The following is a 22297-nucleotide window of genomic DNA, read 5'->3' as shown; positions in this document are numbered from 1 at the left end:
ATAGAAAGTAGCAGTCGGGAGGTGGTGTCGCACACCTTTAATCCCAGCACTCAGGAGGCAGAGGCAGGTGAATTTCTGAGTTTGAAGCCAACCTGGTCTAAAAAGTGAGTTCCAGGACAGCCAAAGTACACAGAGAAACACTGTCTTGAAAAAAACAAAACAAACAAACAAAAGTAGCTACTGGAGCCAATGAGATGCTCAGCAGTTAAAGGCACTTGGTATGCAAGCCTGATGGCCTGAGTTCACTATCTAGAACCCACATAAAGGGAGGAGAAAATTCTGGCCACATGTGTACCTTGTCATGAATGTCTATATATTATATAAATGAACACCACACACAGTAATGTTATTTAAAAAAAAAAAAAAAAAAAAAACGGGGCTGGAGAGATGGCTCAGAGGTTAAGAGCACTGCTTGCTCTTCCAAAGGTCCTGAGTTCAATTCCCAGCAACCACATGGTGGCTCACAACCATCTGTAATGAGATCTGGTGCCATCTTCTGGCCTGCAGAGATACATGCAGACAGAACACTGTATACATAATAAATAAATAAATCTTTAAAAACACACACACACACACACACACACACACACACACACACACACACACAATTGCAGGCAAATCTTCATAAAGAACACACCTATAAAAATTGTAAGATACCTGAAAACATAATTCAGCAACATATAAAAACCATCGTTCACAATCAGGTTGGCTTTATCACAGGAATTTATAGGCAACATACACACATAAAATGCAATATATCACATAAGTTTACATAAATGTAGAAATCACAAGATCATACCAATAGAAGCAGAAGTTTTTACTTTTTCCCATTCAAAGGTTTTACCAAAATCCAGCACCCATAATTAAAGTCATGAAGTAGAAATAGAAAGAACATCCCTCATAAAATAAAAACAATATAGAACAAACAATTAGCAAAATTATAGTAAATAAGAAAAAAGTCAAAGAATATTCATTAAAGTCAAGATAAAGACAAGGGTGGCCATTTTCTCCATTGTTATTTCAACATAGTACAAGACATCTTGAGTAGACAAATAATAAAAGGGAAGGAAATAAAATGAATACAATAAGGAAACATCAATGTGTGCTGAATTGCACACAATATCAGATAAGAAACCCTAAAAACTACACCAGAAAAAAATTAAAAGTGATTTAGAAAAAAAAAAAAATCAGCAACATCCTAGAATACAAAATCAAAAGCATGGCTGGGGAAATGACTCAGTGGGTAAAAGCACTTGATGTGCAAGCCTGGTGACCTGAGGTCAGAATCCCAGAACTCATAAAGCACATAAAAGCATGATGTAGTAACTCAAGAATCTATAATCCTTTCATAGCTATGGAAAATGACACAGAGCCGGAAGAATCTAGCAAAGTTCAAAGGCTAGCTGGTCTATTTAAGAGACAGTGTCTCAAAAGAAAGTGTGTGTGTGTGTGTGTGTGTGTGTGTGTGTGTGTGTGTGTGTGTGTGTGTGTGTGTCTCAACCAAGGAAAGCAAGGAACACCTAAAATTTGTCCACTGGCCTCTACATGCACACCCACTCTTACACAACACATATATACAAGCACATACACATGAACACACACATACACAAAATCAGAGGCTTTCTGATGTCAATAATAACAAGCATACTATAAACAAAATCAGGAAAACAATTGCATTCAAAATAGATACATGCAGAAAAGCAATCAAAAATCCCTGGAAAAAGAATAAACAAGGAAGTGAAAGGCAGTTATTCTGAAAAGTGTAATAGTAAAGAAAAACAAATTAAAAACAACACTTCAAAAAGGAAAAACCTCCTGTGCTATGGACTGGCATAACTAATGTAAAGAAGGCTGTAACTCCAAAAGCAAACTTTGAAGTTCCATGCAATATGCATAAAATTTCAATAACATTCTTTATATATAAAACCAAAAGTCCAGCTAGGTAGTGGTGGTGCATGCCTTTAATCCCAGCACTTGAGAGGCAGAGGCAGGTGAATCTCTGTCAGTTCAAGGCCAGCCTGGTCTACAAATTGAATTCCAGGACAGCTATGGCTACAGCAGAGAAACAAAACAATTAAAAAATTAGAAAACAGGGCTTGAGAGATGGCTCAGCAGTTAAGAGCACTGGCTGCTCTTCCAGAGGTCCTGAGTTCAATTCCCAGCAACCACACGGTGGCTCACAACCATCTGTAATGAGATCTGGTGCCCTCTTCTGGTCTGCAGACATACAGGCAGACAAAATACTGTATACATTAATAAATAAATAAATCTTTTAAAAAAATTGTTTAAAAAAAAATTAGAAAACAGAAAGTTCTAGTGTATATGGAAGCATAAAAGAACATTGCTAACCAAAGCAATTCTGAGGAAAAAGAACAATGTTCATGTTATTTCCATACCTGATTTCCTGTTTTACCACTGAGTCGGTGACAAAAACATCGCCAAGAGAAACATGTGACTCCACCCAGATGTAAACCTATGCAGCTAGACCCACCCATCTTTGGCAAAGATGCTGCCAACATACAACAGAGAAAAGACAGTCTACTCCAACAGCTCTTGCTACCAAACTGGATATCCACATTCAGAATGAATAAAATTAGAACTTCTCCCTCTGCATAAAATAATTAATTCTAAATGGATTGAATACCTTAATATAAAATCTGAAGTTCCAAAAGCTTTAGAGGGAAAAAACAAAGAAAACATTTCAAGATAAGTATAGGCAAGGACATTTGGGGTGGGGGAGCACTCAGGGAGAACACAGCAGGTGTGAGTGAAATAAAAAAAGCTGCAACATAGCACATGGAGCGGTGTGAAAAGACAGCTAACAGCCTACGGAACAGGAAAACATCTTTGCTAGCCAAACATGCAATGACAAGATTAGTATGTAAAATATATAAAGACAGAAAGAAAAAAAAAAATCAATCCTGCAACCCAATATATAAATGGACAAATTAAGTGATCAGAATTCTCAAAGGATGGACTACAAATGGCCATTGAGGCTCCTTCCTCCTCAGACAAATCTCAAAGAATGATTTCTATGGTAGTAGTCAAACCTTTCTTGGATTCAGTTGGGTTTTTCTGCTTTAAGACTTATTTATTTATTTTACGTATGAGAGTTCTATCTGCAGGTATGACTTTATGCCAGAAGAGGGCATCGGATCCCACTACAGATGGTTGTGAGCCACCATGTGGTTGTTGGGAATTGAACTCGGGATGTCTGGAAGAGGAGTCACAACTGCTGAGCCATCTCTCCAGCCCCATCGGATCCAGTTTTTAATAATTACTCTACCAAATATAGTATACATCATACAATAAAGCTTCAAAAGGCCTACAGAATTCAGAGCTACCTCCACAATTGAGAAATAAGACATTTCATGATACCACTTGTTACTGCCTACTTGGAATATTTTTATCCTTTAATAATGAAAAGAGAAATCATTTGATTAGAGACAATGAAGCACAAATGAAGCTTGTTTGCTGAGTAAATCATCGATACACTATCTCATTAACCTTTATTTTGATCTTTTTCTTATTTGACGGTAGAGGGTATCAAAGCCAAGGCCAACCACATTGGAGAAATGTTCTGAAACTGACTTTCAACAGTAGCTTCATTTCCAACTCACTAATACTTGCCCAATGTTTACTCACCACCCCTCAATTTTCTCACCAAACTGTCAACACCAGCACTGCAACAATTAGTCTTCTTGTTACAATATAGACAGAGCAAAGATTCCTTCAACTTTCTTTGCTTAATTCTGAGTGCTGGCACGCAAAGGATGCTTGAAAACCACCATCTAATACATACATGCATCTAATATCTATATTATGTATGTATGTATAGATATATATCTATATACACATATATAACATTTTACTTTTAATTACATGTATGTATATCCAGGTATGTACAACTAAATGTAGATGCCCAAAAACATAAAAAGAGGGTGCTATATGCTGGAGTTACATGCAGTCGTGAGTAGACTGATAGAGTTAGGAACTCAACTCTGGCCCTTTGCTAAACCATCTCACCAGCCCACATAATTCATGTCTTCTGAGGAACATGTAAGCTTTATTGAAAAACAGTGGTGCTGTTTCTATTCATTACTAGCCTTACACTGAGAAAACGTATTAAACATACTTGTCATTAATGTCCATTTAAGAGATAGATTATAAATAATTGACATGAATGGGCTTATGCATTTCTATCAATGTGAAACATAATGGACTAACCAGTATGTTTATATAATTTATTTATAGATATGTCTGTATGAATGCATTACCAACCTTTGACTTACATCACCTCAGTGCAAATAGTTTCTTTATATATTTTCTGTTGATGCTCTGTCAGATAGTGTCTTACTGGTCTTCAATTGTAGGCTCAAGCTATTTTCCTGCTTCGGCGTTCTATGGAGGGTAGGGACCACAGGCAAGCAAAATTAGGACAAAGTTACTTGCCAATCATATTTTCAAAAGTAAAATGATGAAAGGCCAAGATGTCTTGTTAGGAATAGACCAACGATTAAAAATAATATACCTGCAATGTTATTACATTGACTTGTTTTATTCCATGCACATTTAATAGCTTCAACTCCTGGCACTTCCTCCTTAAAGGCAGCAACACTACATTTAAAAATACGTTACTTGGGGCTGGAGAGATGGTTCAGCAGTTAAAAGCCCTGGCTACTCTTCCAAAGGACTGGGATTAAGATTCGCTGCACCCATATGCTCAAAAACATCTGCAACTTCAGTTCCAGCGTGCTGCTCTGGACTCCACAGGCACTGCACAAACATAGTACAGGCAATACACTCACACACAAAAATTAATGCTTTGCTCATCCCAGGCCAGAATGTTTGTTCAATTAATAAGCAAAATGGAACCCAGGATAGGACACTGAATAATGTCCCAAATGGCACTACACTGCACACTGGGCCTGGCTTAGGTAAGTCTAAGCACAACAGATTTCTTTCAAAGCTGATGTTTACTGACACATGGGTGGGTTATGACAACCACCTTTTCATATGAGGAATTTATTGTGGCTTACCTTTTCCAAATGTTTATTACTAATTTTATGTAATGAGGAAAATTATGAAAGGCACAGGCAATATTGTGAGTTAGACTAACGTTTTTAATAGGTTTTTTGATGAGTTACTTTGGTATACATATGTTCTCTGTGTTATGAGACAAACTGATGTTATAAGCTCGGCAAAACAGAACATACTTATGTAAATAATCAAGTTTTTAACAAATACTCAGAACTTATTGCATCTCTTTCATGTGGTTTACTTTAAGGAACACTCAACAAATTAATCTTCAATATCTTCACATTTCTTTCATAGGACTCAACCACATGAGAAATTTTCATAAATTTTATCTTATTGGTAAAAACACAACTTCCTTATATTTACAGACAATTTTATTTAGTTGGAATTGGTTCTTAAACCTCCCATGCTATGTTTAAACCCAGTAACTAGCACAGGCTTCATTTAATACTGTAACTGTCTAGCCTCTATTTTCTTGTTGCTGGAATGAAAGGCACACACCAGCACACCTGGTGTACAGGTTGTCATCTTACAGAAAGCTGCATACAAGGACCAAAATTGTACTTCTACAGCTCTCATAATCTAGTATCTCTCTGCTTTCTTCGTTCATACCTCAAGATAAAAGTTGAGGTCAGACATGCCCACGATTTACGCTGGTAGAAATATTATTCAGAGTTTCTTTTCATTGTGAGTTCTTTCATGTCTAAGAAGGTACGTGGAACAGGTAAATGCTTTTCCACACTGCTTACATATATAGGGTTTTTCTCCAGTGTGATTTTTTTCATGTATTTGAAGGGATTTGGAAAAAGTGAACGTTTCCCCACATTGAGCACACATGTATGGTTTCTCTCCAGTGTGAGTTCGTTCATGACTATAACAATCATCACGTTGGATGAAGGCCTTCCCACATTGCTTACATACATAAGGTTTTTCTCCAGTATGAATTCGTTCATGTCTTCTCAAAGAAGTTCCCTGACTGAAAGACTTCCCACACTGTTTACATACATAGGGTTTTTCTCCACTGTGAGATCTTTCATGTATGTGAAGGGATCTAGGGAAACTGAATACTTTCCCACACTGCACACACATATATGGTTTCTCTCCAGTGTGGATTCTTTCATGCTTGTGACATCCAGTAGCATAAGCAAAGGCTTTCCCACAGTGCTTACATACATAGGGTTTTTCTCCACTGTGAGATCTTTCATGTATGTGAAGGTATGCAGAACATTTAAATGCTTTCCCACATTGCTTACAAACACAGGGTTTCTCTCCAGTGTGAATTCTTTCATGATAATAACAAGCACTGGAGTAGGTAAAAGCTTTTCCACAATGTTTACATACAAAAGGTCTCTCTCCAGTATGAATTCTTTCGTGGATGAGAAGTTGGCAGGAACGAAGAAATGCTTTCCCACATTGTTTACAAACATAGGGTTTCACTCCAGTATGAGTTCTTTCATGATTGCAACATGTTCTGCGATCAATGAATGCTTTTCCACAATGTGTACATACATAAGGTTTCTCACCAGTGTGGATTCTTTCATGTTTGTGAAGCTGTGAGGGACGACTAAATGCTTTTCCACATTGCTTACATGTGTGCCGTTTCTCTTGAACGTGACTTTTTTCATGCCAGAGAAGGCTACAGGAATCACTCCATGCTTTCCCACATTGTTTACAAATGTAAGATTTCTCTTCAGTGTAAGTTCCCTCATAATCATGATCGGAAGTGAAACTCCTACAGGCTTCGATAGATTGTTTGTTTTCATAGGGTATCTGTCTCATAGGAGGGCTTTTATGTATCTGAAGCAACTCAGAATAACTGAAATCCTTCCAACATTTCTTATATTTTAAAGTCTTCTCCATATGTTCCTGATACTGGTATGGCTTCTCTCCAGTTTTGTCTTTGAAGTGTGTGTCTGAGGGGAAATGAGCAATGATGTCTCTTTCACACTCGGTTATTGCAGGAGGCATTTTTTCATTCACAATATGCTCTGGACTCTGTTGGTGGGTTTCTCTATTCTGATTACCACGATCATATTTACAGAGTCTCTCAACCATCAGAGTTCTGCAAAAAATAAAAGAGTAATAGTAAGTACACTAAGAGGTAATGGCAGGGAAAAGCCAGTTTGAGGCCCAACTGTACCACTTAAAAAGAGCCTTTCCCAAGGAAAGAAATAAGAGTATTGACTTAACTGGGCGGTGGTGGTGCATGCCTTTAATCACAGCACTCGGGAGGCCGAGGCAAGCGGATCTCTGTGAGTTCAAGACCAGACGCAAAGCTACACAGAGAAACCCTGTCTCAAAAAACAAAAAACAAAGAGTATTGACTATTGACTTCATTTCTCTAAGAATTTATAAACTTTGGGAGGTCAGATGGCTCAGTAGATAAAGGCATCTGCTGGCAAGTCTGAAGCTGAGTTTGATCCCTGAGATCTGCAGAGAGGGAGAGAACCCATTCCGGAGGGTTATCCTCTGACGTCCACAACCGCTCCACTGTGTGCATGCATGCACCAATGAACACAGATACAAATAAACACATGCTTAAAATGAGAATCAAGAAAGGCGACAAAGCTACACAGAGAAACCCTGTCTTGAAAAACAACGACCACAGAAGTCCAGGCTGGGCTGGAGAACACTCTCGGTGGCGTGGAGAGATGCAGACTGATTACACGCCTTTAATCCCAGGACTCGGGGAAGGAGCCATAGCCGATCAGCTGAGGAGTTGGTAAGCAAGCAAAACGTGACCTGAGAACACAAGAGAAGGAGCTGTCCAGCCACCGAACCAGATCACCAGAATCATAAGCGCACCCTGCACCAATCGGGAACAGCTGCTCCCTGAGACAGAATCCACTAACACTGATCGGACTAAGCTGCTCCCGGAGAAACAGAAACCTAACAGCACCGATTCAACCGAGAACTCCCAGTGGACCAAGACTATCAATTGGAACAAGGGAGGCACCTTCAGACACAGACACTGCCTGCACCGAGCAGAAGAAGAGATGAATAGACGCCAGTGCAAAAATACAGGCAACAACATAAAGACCTATATGACAACATCAGAACCTAGCAATTCTACACCTGTAAGACCTGAACATACAAACGCAGAAGCAGAAGAAATCAGTCCTAAAAATGACTTTAAGAAATGATAGAGGCCCTTAAAGAGAAAATGAACAACTCCTTTAAAGAGGAAATGAAAAATTCCCTTTAAAAAAATGGATGAAAAAGCAAACAAAAAATTGGAAGAAATCAAAGAAAGCAAAGAAAAAGCAATTAAATAGATGAAGGAAACAGTTCGAGATTTGAAAATTGAAATCGAGACAATAAATAAGACACAAACTGAGGGAATGCGGAAATAGAAAATCTGACTAAAGGAACAGGAACTACAGATGCAAACATAACCAACAGAATGCAAGTGATGAAACAGAGAATCTCTGATACTGAAGACGCAATAGAGAAAATAGATTCGTCAGTCAAAGAAAACACTAAAGCCAAAAAAGTAGTAACAAAAAACATCCAGGAAATTTGGGACACCATGAAAAGACCAAACCTAAAAATAATAGGAATAGAAGAAGGAGAAGAATACCAACTCAAAGGCACAGAAAATATATTCAACAAAATCATAGAAGAAAACTTTCCTAACCTAAAAAAAGAAATACCTATGAAGATACAAGAAGCTTACAGAACACCAAATAGGCTGGATCCACACCCTCAAAAAAAAAAGTCCCCTCAGCACATAATAATCAAAACATTAAACATACAGAACAAAGAAAAATATTAAGAGCTGCAAAGGAAAAAGACCAAGTAACATATAAAGGCAGACCCATCAGAATAACTCCAGACTTCTCAATAGAGACTATGAAAGCTAGAAGGTCCTGGTCAAATGGTATGCAGACAGTAAGAGATCACAGATGCCAACCCAGACTATTATACCCAGCAAAACTCTCAATCACCATAGGCGGAGTAAACAAAATATTCCATAATAAAACCAGATTTAAACAATACCTATCCACAAATCCAGCCCTACAGAAAGCACTAGAAGGAAAAATCCAACCTAAGGAAATTAAACACACCCATGAAAACACAGGCAATAGATAATCCCACACCAACATACCAAAGAAGGGAAACAAGACTGCCACCAAAAAATAACAGGAATTAACAATCACTGGTCATTAATATCCATCAATATCAATGGTCACAACTCACCTTAAAAAGACACAAGCTAACAATGGATATGAAAACAGGATCCATCCTTCTGCTGCATACAAGAAATACACTTAAACTTTAAAGACAGATACTACCTCAGAGTAAAAGGCTGGGAAAAGGCTTTCCAAGCAAATGGACCTAAGAAACAAGCTGGTGTAGCTATCCTAATATCTAATAAAATAGACTTCAAACTAAAATAAATCTAAAGAGATCAGGATGGACATTACATATTTATCACAGGAAAAATCCACCAAGATGAAGTCTCAATTCTGAACATTTATGCCCCAAATACAAAGCCACCCACATTTGTAAAAGAAACATTACTAAAGCTTAAATTACACATCAAAGCCCACACACTAGCAGTAGGAGATTTCAACACCCCACTCTCACCAATGGACAGATCTACCAGACTGAAACTTAACAGAGAAATAAAGGACCTAACAGATGTTATGACTCAAATAGACTTAATAGATATCTATAGAACATTCCACCCTAACACAAAAGAATATACCTTCTTCTCGGCACCCCATGGGACCTTCTCGCAAATTGGCCACATGCTTGGTTACAAAGCAAATCTCAACAGATACAAAAACACTGGAATAACCTCCTGTATTTTATCAGACCACCATGCCTTAAAGTTAGATTTCAACAACAACAAAAACTATAGAAAGCCTACAATATCATGGAAACTGAATAATGCCCAACTGAGGCACCAATGGGTCAAGGAAGACATAAAAAAATTAAAGATTTCCTAGAATTCAATGAAAATGAAAGTACAATATACCCAAACTTATGGGACACTATGAAAGCAGTGCTAAGAGGAAAATTCATAGCACTAAATGTCCACATAAAAAAGTTGGTGAAATCTCACACTAGTGACTTAACAGCACACCTGAAAGCTCTAGAAAAAAAGAAACAAACTCACCCAGAAGGAATAGATGCCAGAAAATAATCAAATTGAGGGATGAAATCAATGAAATAGAAACAAAGAGAACAATACAAAGAATCAATGAAACAGAGAGTTTGGTTCTTTGAAAAGAATCAACAAGATAGACAAACCTCTATCAAAATTAACCAAAAGGCAGAAGAAAGAGCACCCAAGTTAACAAAATCAGAAATAAAAAGGGAGACATTACAACAGACAATGAGGAAATCCAGAGAATCATCAGGTCATATTTCAAAAACCTGTACTCCACAAAATTGGAAAATCTGAAAAAAAAACTGGACAATTTTCTGAATAGGTACCACATACCAAAGTTAAATCAAGACCAGATAAACTATTAAATCAACCAATAGCCCGTAAGGAAATAGAAACAGTCATCTCCCAGCCAAAAAAAAAAGCCCAGGACCAGATGGTTGCAGTGCAGAATTCTACCAGATTTTTAAAGAAGAGCTAATTCCAATACTCTTCAAATTGTTCCACACAACAGAAACAGAAGGAAATTACCAAACTCTTTTTATGAGGCTACAGTTACCCTGATACCCAAGCCACACAAAGATGCAACAAAGAAAGAGAACTACAGACCAATCTCTCTCATGAACATTGATGCAAAAATACTCAACAAAATATTGGCAAACCGAATCCAAGAACACATCAAAAAAATTATCCACTATAACCAAGTAGGTGTCATCCCAGGGATGCAAGGATGGTTCAACATATGAAAATCTGTCAATGTAATACACAATATAAACAAACTGAAAGACAAAAACTACATGATCATCACATTAGATGATGAAAAAGCCTTTGACAAAATCCAGCACCCCTTCATGATAAAGGTCTTAGAGAGATCAGGAATACAAACATACCAAAACATAATAAAGGCAATTTATAGCAAGCCAACAGCAAACATCAAATTAAATGGAGAGAAACTCAAAGTGATTCCACTAAAATCAGGAATAAGACAAGGCTGTCTACTCTCCCCATATTTATTCAATATAGTACTTGAAGTTCTAGTTAGAGCAATAAGACAACAAAAGTAGATCAAAGGGATACAAATTGGAAAGAAGTGAAAATTGGAAACTTTCACTATTTGCAGACAATATGATAGTATACATAAGTGACCCCAAAAATTCTACCAGAGAACTCCTATAGCTGATAAACTACTTCAGTAAAGTGGCAGGATACAAGATCAACTCAAAAAAATCAGTAGCCCTCCTCTATACAAATGATAAAAGGGCTGAGAAAGAAGTTACAGAAACATCACCCTTTACAATAATCACAAATAATATAAAATATCTTGGGGTAACATTAACTAAACAAGTGAAGGACCTGTATGATAAGAACTTTAAATCTCTGAAGAAAGAAATTGAAGAAAATATCAGAAAATAGATCTCTCATGCTCATGGATAGGTAGGATTAACATAGTAAAAATGGCAATCTTACCAAAAACAATCTACAGATTCAATGCTATCCCCATCAAATCCCTACACAACTCTTCACAGACTTGGAAAGAACAATACTCAACTTTATATGGAAAAACAAAAAAGGGAATCAGGGCTGGAGAGATGGCTCATCGGTTAACAGCACTCTTCCAGAAGTCCTGAGCTCAAGTCCCAGCAACCACATGGTGGCTCACAACCATCCATAATAAGATCTGGTGCCCTCTTCTAGCCTGCAGGTATACATGCAGACAGAACACTATATACATAATAAATAAATAAATCTTTAAAAGGATAAAAATAAATAAATAAGTGAATCACTATGAACATTTAAGGACTAAACATTTAACTAGAGGTCCTGAGGATGGCATACAGTCAAATAAGGTTCTATAGTACTCTCAGGTGTTTCACAAACATTAATCGTATATGGCACTAAGCCAAGACAGCAGTTGAACATCATAATGCAAAATGGCTTTTATTATGGCATTTGAAATAAATGAATAATTGTTCACATGATTTACTAAAGATGAGTCTCAATCTAAACCCCAAATTCACTTTACTTCATACACTCCTTATATTCAAATCTTGATTAATATTCTGAAATTTTGTGCATAAAGGAAAGTTGTATAATGAATCACCGAAAATGTCATATAACTTCACGGATCTTTCAATATTTTAAGTGTTCAAGCTCACTGTATTACAGAAGTTCTCAGATTTCCTATCACCACCAGATACTAGATGTGTATCTTTTTGTGACGGTAATTTACCTCAGGTCTCCCTTAGGCTTCTGGTACTCTTCAATATCTTCTTCTTCTGTTTTCCCTAAAGTAAACCCAAAGAAATTATTCAGATTTATTCAAAATAACATTTTTTTGTTATAATATGACCAAGCATGTGACACTGGATAACATCATTCTTTCGTTTTTTAAAAAATTACACAGATGAACAGGAAACAACTGTTATGATTAAAGTAAAGGAATTTGAGTAGTTCTGTTTTTACCTATGGAGATCAGGTTCATAAAGGTTTCCTTCATCACATCTCTGTAGAGCTTCTTTTGACTGGAATCCAACATAGTCCACTCTCCTAGGGTGAAGTTCACAGCCACATCCTCAAAGGTCACTGGCTCCTAAAATAATCCACATACATTTACAGGAAGAATAGGAGAAAAACACATACATAGTCACATGATCAGTTTACTTCATGCTTCGTTCTTCAAATAGTCACCATACATCTGGCTGCCTCCTTTTATTCTCACCTTCTAACTTTTACTTTTCCCATTCTACTTTCATTTTTTTTAAGAAGTTGAGATTTTTTTAAAAGATTTATTTATTTATGTATACAGCATGTATGACTGCAGGCCAGAAGAGGGGACCACATCTCATTACAGATGGTTGTGAGTCACCATGTGGTTGCTGGGAATTGAACTCAGGACCTCTGGAAGAGCAGTCAGTGCTCTTAACCTCTGAGCCATCTCTCCAGCCCCCCCATTCTACTTTCAGATTTTTTTTCTACTTTCAGGTGTTTTCTACATGCAATGTACAATATACAGTACTTATCCTTCCTCACTCTGGCTTAGTTACAATGATGGTGCTGGACTTTAAAACATTTTACTGAAAATGACATGATCTATTTCTTTTAGGATGTATTTATGTGTGTGTTTATGGGTTAGTACATGGTGTGTGTGTGTGTGTGTGTGTGTGTGTGTGTGTGTGTGTGTGTGTGTTTGCAGAGGTCAGAAGATGACAGTAGGACACCCCCCCACACCTGAAGCTAGAACTAATGAGTTACAGGGAACCAAACTTGGATCCTCTAGAAGAATACTAAGTTCTTTTAACCATTGGGCCATCTCTCCAACCCCTGGTACCTTTCTTCTTTATAGCTATACAATTTACCATAGTGTTTATATGTATGTAGGTGAACACACAGACATAAATATAGATCACACATTTACATACATAATTTAATAAACATATAGATCATGGTTTATTAGTTCATTCACTGATATACAGCTAGGTTGATTGTATGATATGACTATTCTAGAAGTAGCAGGGAAGCAGTGTGACAGATGAGAGTCAAAAATCAAGACATGGAAAAATCAACCTGAAACAGCTGGAAGCTTCCTCAATACTGAGGAAGAAAAGTCATCAATGATCTTATCAGCTGCAAGCCCAGTGACCTATAACACCAACATTCTAGTCAACACATACCACAAGTGCAATAGTAGCATGAAGGTTATTGATATGTGCTAGCTAGTTTTATATCAACTTGACAAAGCTAGAGTCATCTGGGAAGAAGGAAATTCAAATGGAAAAAAAAATGCATCTACCATATTGGCCTGTTGGCAACCCTGTATTGCATTTTCTAGCCTGATGATTTGATGTGTGAGGGCCAGCTCATTATGGGTAGTGCTATCCCTAGGCAGGTAGTCCTGAATGGTATAAGAAAGCAGGTTGACTAAGCCAAGGTAAGGAACATTCCTCTATGGCCTCTGCCTCGGTTCCTGCCTCCAGGTTCTTGCCCTGACTTCCCTCAATGACAGAATGGAAAGGTAATACAAATATACCATTTCTTCCTCATATTGCTTTTGTTAATGGTGTTTTATCACAGCAATAGAAACCCTAACCAAGACATAGGGTAACCAACTGCTTTCTCACTGGATTTGAGGCATTCTCCACATGAAAGAACACACGTTTGTTACTCTAAACCTGGTCAGATGTCCATTGCAGAGAAGTTACAGGCCCTAAGGGGGAACTACTGCTGCTTTTCTAAACCAACATGCTGTCAAAACTGTTCTTTAGCTATTTATAAACATATCCACAGACACGCACTGCTCTCAGACTTGGTGAGGAAGCATTTATTTGCAGAAGCTAACAGTTAATGCAGAGACTACTCAACTGGTCAAAGCACTGAAAGGCACTGAGAGCAACTGTGAGTGCTCAGGCCTAAACGGGAAATCAAGGAGGGGTGTGACATGCTGTCTTTTGAACATAACGTAGCCAGTGTACTTCTGAATTCAGAGACTGTGGTTACCTGCACAAGATGGTGCCCATCAACACTCCATCATGAACAGGGGAGGGGTTCTTTGGGGCCCAGCCCTTTCTGAGGAGATACTGGTTGTCAGTGATGGCTAGGGAAGGAATCAGTTTTGTTCAGTGCTATAGTTGTCCATACTCCAGTAAAAACAAGCCTACAGCTGGCTGTGATGGCACACATCCTTAATCCCCAAAATTGGAGGCAAAGGCAAACAGGATTCTCACGTTTCAGGCCAACTATAGCTACATAGTAAGAGCCAGTCTCAAAAAACAAAATAAAATCTACACATGGTAATTCAAACAATCCCAATTAAATTCAGTAGGTTTCAAACAAAGAGGGGGACTTGTTAGGAAGAAAGGCTTCACTTGTCAGAATCCAAGAAGCTTCACTCCATTGGTTATCTGCCATTTTGAGACTACGAGGAACTGACGTGTAGATGGAATCTTCCATCTCAACCTTTTTCCTCCTAACACCTCCCAAGCACCCTGTGCCACATGAACACAGTCTCCACTCCTGCACAGAGATAGAGGCCTTTCAATTGTTTTGATTAAAAGAACAATTCTGGCCAGGCAGTGGTGGTGCACGCCTTTAATCCCAGCACTTGTGAGGCAGAGGCAGGCAGATCTCTATGAGTTCGAGGTCAGACTGGTCTACAGAGCAAGTTCCAGGACAGCCAAGGCTACACAGAGAAACTCTGTCTTGGGGGGAGGGGGGAACAATTCTGCTCCTGGAGATGACTTCTCTCTCTCTCTCTCTCTCTCTCTCTCTCTCTCTCTCTCTCTCTCTCTCTCTCTCTCTCTCAGATATATTTATTTATTATGTATAAAGTGTTCTGCCTGCATGCCAGAAGAGGGCACCAGATCTCATTGTAGATGGTTGTGAGTCACCATGTGATTGTGGGGAATTGAACTCATAGCCTCTGGAAGAGCAGCCAATGCTCTTAACCTCTGAGCCATCTCTCCAACCCCCTTTTCTTTTATTTTCATGTTGCATCTATCAATCTTAATCTAGTACACACGGTGGCTCACAACTGTCTCTAACTCCAGTTCCAGGGGATTCTATGCCCTCCTCTGGGTCCATGGGCATCATGTGGCACACAGACACACATTCAGGCCATACAACCATACACATATTTTTCTTTCTTTTTTTGGTTTTTCAAGACAGGGTTTCACTGTGTTGTGTAGATCTTACTCTATAGACCAGGCTTGCCTTGATAGAGAACAGCCTGCCTCTGCCTCCTGAGTGCTGGGATTAAAGGTGTATACCAGCCCTCATTCTCTTCACCCTACTCCCTATGACCCCTATCCCCAGACAACATAGTTTTTTTTTAGGGGGTGGAGGGAGAGGTATGGGAGAAATGACTCAGTAGTTAAGAGCACTTGCTGCTCTTCCAGAGGACCTGGGTTCCATTCCCAGCATCTACATGGTGGTTAACAACACCCCCATTAACTGCAATTCCTGGATATCTGATCCCTACTCTGACTTCTGTGGGTGCCAGGCAAGCATGTAGAGCACATACATATATGCAGACAAAATATTCATGCACATAAAATAATTTTTTTAATTTTAATGAAAAAAATGTAGATCCAACTGTCTAATGTCTCTAAGAAACATACTTCATTGATAAAGACACCTAACATCAGGGAGTAAAAAGATGGAAGTCAATCTATTCAGTGAATGGAAATGTAAATCAAGATGGCATATTTTGTTCTCTGATAAAGTAGACATCAAAACAAAATCAGAAGATATAAAAAGTTCACTATACATTAGTAAAGAATATATTAAAACATAAAAATGTAAGCATACATAAACCAATTACTGAAGCTCCCAATTTCAAAAACAAATACTAATGGATGTAGGTCAGCTATGTCTTCGTATAGTAATAGTAAAATTCAGTAGCCCACTCTCATCCTTAGACCATTCAAAGCAAAAATTTACAAATATGCATAGCAGTAAAACTATACCACATATTAAATGGATGTAACTGATATAAAGGGCTGGAGAGATGGCTCAGAGGTTAAGAGCACTGGCTGCTCTCCCAGAGGTTCTGAGTTCAATTCCCAGCAACCACATGGTGGCTCACAACCATCTGTAGTGAGATCTGGCGCCCTCCTGTGGCCTGCAGACAGAACACTGTATACATACTAAAAATACATAAATCTTTAAAAAAAAAAAAAAACTCATCTAAGAGATACAGATTGTATTCTTTTCAGCAGCCCATGGTACCTACTCTAAAGTAGACCATATTCAAGGATACAAAAAAATTGAAATAATGTATTATATTTTATCAAATAAATAAAACTAAAAATTAATATCATTGTAAACTTTAGAAAAATCATTAAGCAGAAAATAAACAATGCACTCTTGAGTATCCAGTAAGTCACTAAGAAAATCAGAATATCAGAATTAGAATAAAATGAATATAAAAAAGCAAAACTTGCCATGAACTTTGGGATATAACCAATGCAATATAAAGGGAAGGTTACACTTATAAGTGCTTATATTAAAAAAAAAAATAGCTGGGCAGTGGTGATGCATGCCTTTAATTCTAGCACTTGGGAGTCAGAGGCAGGTAGATCGCTGTGAGTTCAAGGACAGCCTGATCTACAGAGCAAGTTTTAGGACAGTCAGGGCTACACAGAGAAACCCTGGAGAGAGAGAGAGAGAGAGAGAGAGAGAGATAGCCTAATAATGCAAATACATGGCCTTAGAAAAATGAGAATAAGCAAATCCAAAGGTACACAATAGAAATAGTAAAGATCAGGTGAGAAAGCATGAAATGGACACCAAAAGAATATAACAAATCGAACAGCTGGTTTATAGAAAAAAGATTTGCAAGTACCTAGCAAAATCAACAAAAAGAGAGGAAGAGAACAAATTAATAAAAAGAGATGAAATAGGGGAACTTATAAACATTCCAGGAAAATGCAGAGGGACATCAAATAATACTCTGAAAACTATATTTTAAAACCTGGAAAATACAGAAGAAATGAACAATTTCTTAGGCACAGATGACATACTAAATAGAATCAAGAAAATAACAATCTAAACATATCCACAAGCAACAATACTGGACAGTTATAACAGTATGTCTGAGACAAAGAAAAGTCCAGTAACATACAGAGTTGCTGCCAACTTCTACAAAAGCTTTAAAGACGACCCAATACCAATGCTCTTCAAACTGTTGCATAAAATAGAAAGGAATCAAACTCATTCTACAAAGCCAGCATTATCTTGGCTCCCACTATATAACTAAGAGTAGAAAGCAGCAACCAGGACAGCCTGAATACTGCTATCCTGTCTTCAAATTTCTTCTACCACACAAACTGGTTAATACTTTTAAATTCAGCCCCCACTCAATTTATCAGAACACAGGAACATAGCTACATTTTTTTTTTTTAAAAAAACCACAGCCACATGAATGACCCCTGGCCCACTTTCTAAGAGTCCTTGTTCCTTCTGAGCTGGGTCTCTTAATATCCTCATTTTTCTTGGCACTCTAGCATTCTAAACTCCCACCAGATGGCCCATTAAACTCTTCTTGCAGCATTTTAGGGATCCTCTGGCTAGCAGCAAATTCTTCAACATTTTTTGTGCAGCTATTTCCTATTTTTAAAAGTCCCTCCTGCAGAGAAAAAGGAAGCTTATAAGTTTCAAGAAGCTCCTAAAACTTACAAGACCCATACATAATACTCCTCCCCAAGGTCACCCCATAAGCAGAAACAATTACTGGGGAGCTGAGACACTCAACAAGTAAATCTCTGAATGTTCTTCGGGAAGTTTCAGGAATATAGCTTTCATGAGGCTAGGGTGGGTCTGTTGGTGTTCCTGCTCCTGTTGAGTTAGCTACCCATGCTCTTGTTGGTAAGCCCTTACCCATATAAGTAACCCTTGTAAACTAACTAGTTCACTAAATTATCCCACTTGGGATCATTTCTTTGGCCAGTACTCCATCTGCAGAAACTAGGCATTGGTTTACACAGTGCTGGCAGTGGAGTGGGGAGGGGGAGGGAACAACCAACAAAACATTCCTCCCATAAACCAGCTCCAAAGCCTAAGAACCACATGGCCACGTTTACTGTGGTATCAGAACACTTTCTCGTACCAGTCTTATTATTTTTCTCATCACTGTGACAAAATAGCTGGCGAAAGCAACTTAAAGAAGGTGCTGACAAGATGGCTCAGTGGGTAAAGACATTTTATAGCAAGGCTAATAACCTGACTATGATCCCCGAGTCCCATGTGGTAGAGGCACAGAACTGACGCCTGCAGTTGTTTGATTGTCACAAGGGCACTAGGGCACACAGTAAATAATTTTTTAATTTTTTAAAAGAAAGGTTTCTTTTGGCTTACAGTTAAAGAAGAGATATGAGTTTCATCCAGGGAAAAGCATGACAACAGCAGCATGTGATGGGCCTCATTACATCTACAGTCAGGAAGCAGAGAGGGGTCAGGACCCCAGGCCATGCTATAAAATGTCAAGGCCTGGCCATCTGACCCTAGTCTTCCCACGTCACTCTGCTTCCTGAAGGGTCCAGAGCCTATAAACAGCACCACTTCCTGAAAACTAAGTGACCAAACACATGAGGCCATGGGGGAATATTATACCACTCAAACTAACAGGCGGTTAATGACAGTCGGTGAGTGGCTTGGCCTTTAGTAATCCTGTGATTACTCACACACCTGCCTCCTGTCTGCGTATATTTTAGGATTTCCCTGTCAGAATCTAAGAAAAAGGCCAACTTTTAAAACTGTACTGCAAGGCTGTAGATATGGCTCAGTTGGTAGAGTGCCTGCCGAGTATGTTCAAAGCCCTGGGTTCCAGGTGTTGCCTAACGCCCGGCTTGTCGGTACACTGCCAGCACTTGGGAGGTGAAGGCAGGAAGACCGGAAGTTCCAGGATAGTGTAGGATACATCAGAACTTAACTGGAATAACAAAAATACTCTAAACACTAAAATCAACTTTCAAAATAGTTTCTGTAGCAAATAGAAAATAAGCATGTCTTTCTTTCTGACTGGCCAATCCAGATTTTCTCAATGGTCAGAAATCACACTGCCCAGAGTTGGAGAGATCGCTTAGCAGTTATGAGTACATATTGTCCTTCCAGGGGGCCCAAGTTCAGTTCCCAGGATCCACAAGAGCTACTGGCAACTACCTATAACTCCAGTTCCAGGAGAGCCATATTCTCTTCTGGCCTCAGAAGGTTCCCCACACAGGCAGCGAACATTTATACAACATACACTCACACAGACATACATATTTATATGCAGACATTTAAAAAATTTTATTTAAATTAATTTAAAAAATAACAACAAAAAATTACACTTGTCTACAAAGACTAACTACCTGAAGACAATAGGAAGGAACTGATGGTATTAATATTTTCCCCAAGGACTATAATCTTGGTGGAGTTTTGTTTGGTTTTTGTTTGTTTAGGTTATAGCCCTGGCTAGCCATCAACATTGAGATAGGCCTGTCTCCACCTCCACTGGGATTAAAGAAATACCTCCCACTCACTACATTTGGAGAAACAGCCTACAGCTAGCTAAACAACAGAAATAAAATTATACACAGTAGGGGGAGAATCGCCTATAATCCCAGCACTGCGGAGGATCTTAGTTCCAGGCTTGCTTGGTTTACAAAGCTAGTTCCAGACCAGCCAGAAACTCTGCATAAAAAAAGAAAAAAAGAATTACATAATCCCTCCCTTCCCTGGGCTTCTGTCAGCGCTATCAAGGTGGGAAAGACTTTCCAAAACTCACATTCTGCCTCAGAAATGATCAGCTTAACTGATCAGTACAAATAAATTAAATTTTGAAAGTAAATTTAAATGTCTCTCCTTTCTCCAAGTTAGGGAATTTTGCCTGCACAGAGCCAATCACAGCTACACAAATCCAGCTGCATTTGCATAAGACAAACCCAGGACGAGGTACTTAAAAAGAAGAAGTTTAAAGAAAAAACAACTCTCCGGGGTGACCATAGTGTAAAACTAATGCAAGGAACAAGGAAATGAAAAAGTGCAAAACAGCGCACACCATCCACAGCGCTGTGCCTTCACCGCGGCGTCACGAACTCGCCAGAGCCGCCAAGTCTGCAGAGGCGCGGGTTCGCGGCGCAGACCCATCACGGGAGGACAGGGACTGGGAACGAAGCCGCTTCACAGGGACAGGACTGAACTGGGCGCCCGACTCCCGGCTGCCGGCTGCCGGCTTTGCCCACAATTCAAGTGCACTTGGGGGTGAGGGCGCCAGTGCCAGCCAGAATCCACCACCTCAGACTCCGCTGCACTGCGCCAGGGAAACGTCGGGGAGCCGGCGCCACACTGCAGCGAAGCCGCAGCAGGGTCACAAACCCGCCACCCACCACTCCGGGAGCCCGCGGCAGACGCACCATTTCCTGCTTCTGATGCATCCAGGGGTCCCCCATAGGGAGCCGGCAGTCAGGAAGCCCGGGCGCAACTCTCCTCCCTTCAGCTACCCGGAACTCAAATATGGCGGCAAGGGCGCCACCTTCCACTATCCGTGCTCCTCATTGGAGAGCTCAAGGGAGTAACAGTGTCCCTGATTGGTGAACAATACCAAACCCAACTCCTTAGAACTGAGTTACCAAGTCCAGCCGCGTTTACCCTCCAAAAGGATCTGTAAATACAGATTGCAACAAACAGTCCCGTCTTGGCTTAGTCTTTTTCTCTGGAATAATCCTCGTTCATACTGGAGGGTTTATCACATTTAACAACACATCCGAGACCGGCCATGGTGATGCACGCTTTTAATGCCAGCGTTTGCTAAGCGGAGGAATTCTGAAAATTCCACGCTAGCTTTGTCTACATAGTGAGTTCCAAGCCAGCCAGAGCTGTGTAGTGAGACTGTTTCCCCTCCCTACACGCACGTCCAGGGCTTCTGAAAGATTTGTTAATTTTTTTTTTTTTAAACTTATGTTTCTGAGTGGATGGATCCGTATGTGTGCGCGCGCGAGTGTTCTTGGAGGCCAGAAGAGGGCGTCAGATGTCCTCTCGCTTTTTCTTTCAGGCAGAGTTTTTTCACTCCTCAGTTTACCGCGGGCTGCTGTTTCCTTAGCTAAGCTGGAAGCCAGATAACCACAGTGATCCTCTTATCTGAGGCGCCCTCAAAGATAGGGTTTCAGGCGTGTACAGGGAACCTCTAACTTGAGTGCTGGGATCCGGTCGTCATTACTGCTTACTTATCAAGCACTCTAAACCACGAACTCTCCAGCCCCATTCGCTGCCTCTTGTGCTTCCTGTTTTTTCCACATATAATTGGTGTCACAACATTCCTTTTGAATAAGTCTCATCTTGAATCGTTTGCTCTTCAATCACAGTAAGCCACAAAGAGTTGGCAAACCAACACTGGTAATTTTAAAATTCCTCTACTAAATGACTTTGGCCATGTTCACGCCGATTGGCTTTTTAAAAAATCCCTCCACCTGATATTATCTTCCTCTTCCTTAATAGACTTCCTTCTATTTTCACATTGTCTCCTATTTAAACTCATAATGTAAAAGCAAACGTGTAATATCCGTTGACCTTCCAGTTCCATACATTTTTCTGCAAACAACATTCTTTGTGGATGAATGATACTTCACTGTGCGTAAATACCACTTTTTAAAAATCCATCTATTCACCCCC

At 39.3% G+C, this 22297-nt stretch overlaps 1 protein-coding gene across 1 annotated transcript; it reads right to left on the bottom strand.

Annotated features, from left to right (window-relative positions):
- Nucleotides 1-5102: 5102 nt before the first annotated feature.
- LOC102917894 (uncharacterized) lies at nt 5103-21160 on the bottom strand. Its single transcript, XM_076559611.1, has 4 exons — nt 21043-21160; nt 12617-12743; nt 12384-12438; nt 5103-7099 (listed from the first exon to the last, which is right to left on the bottom strand). Exons 1-4 carry the CDS (start codon nt 21076-21078, stop codon nt 5707-5709), a joined length of 1611 nt encoding a protein of 536 aa, XP_076415726.1. The 5' UTR covers nt 21079-21160; the 3' UTR covers nt 5103-5706.
- Between the last annotated feature and the right edge of the window lie 1137 nt (nt 21161-22297).

Source organism: Peromyscus maniculatus, chromosome 22, assembly GCF_049852395.1.
Source record: "Peromyscus maniculatus bairdii isolate BWxNUB_F1_BW_parent chromosome 22, HU_Pman_BW_mat_3.1, whole genome shotgun sequence".
NCBI classification, from domain to species: Eukaryota; Metazoa; Chordata; class Mammalia; order Rodentia; family Cricetidae; genus Peromyscus; species Peromyscus maniculatus.
Note: the sequence above shows the minus strand (reverse complement) of the source record. Positions and strands in the feature narration are given on the sequence as shown.

What these genes read in the sequence shown, in the direction of transcription:
- LOC102917894 (XM_076559611.1), bottom strand. Translation starts at nt 21,078, where the DNA reads ATGGGGGACCCCTGGATGCATCAGAAGCAGGAAATG. An exon ending in TGCATCAGAAGCAGGAAATG is followed by an intron (nt 12,744 to 21,042) that starts GTGCGTCTGCCG and finishes GGATTATTTTAG; the next exon opens with GAGCCAGTGACCTTTGAGGA. An exon ending in AAGCCTAAGGGAGACCTGAG is followed by an intron (nt 7,100 to 12,383) that starts GTAAATTACCGT and finishes TATTTTTTGCAG; the next exon opens with AACTCTGATGGTTGAGAGAC.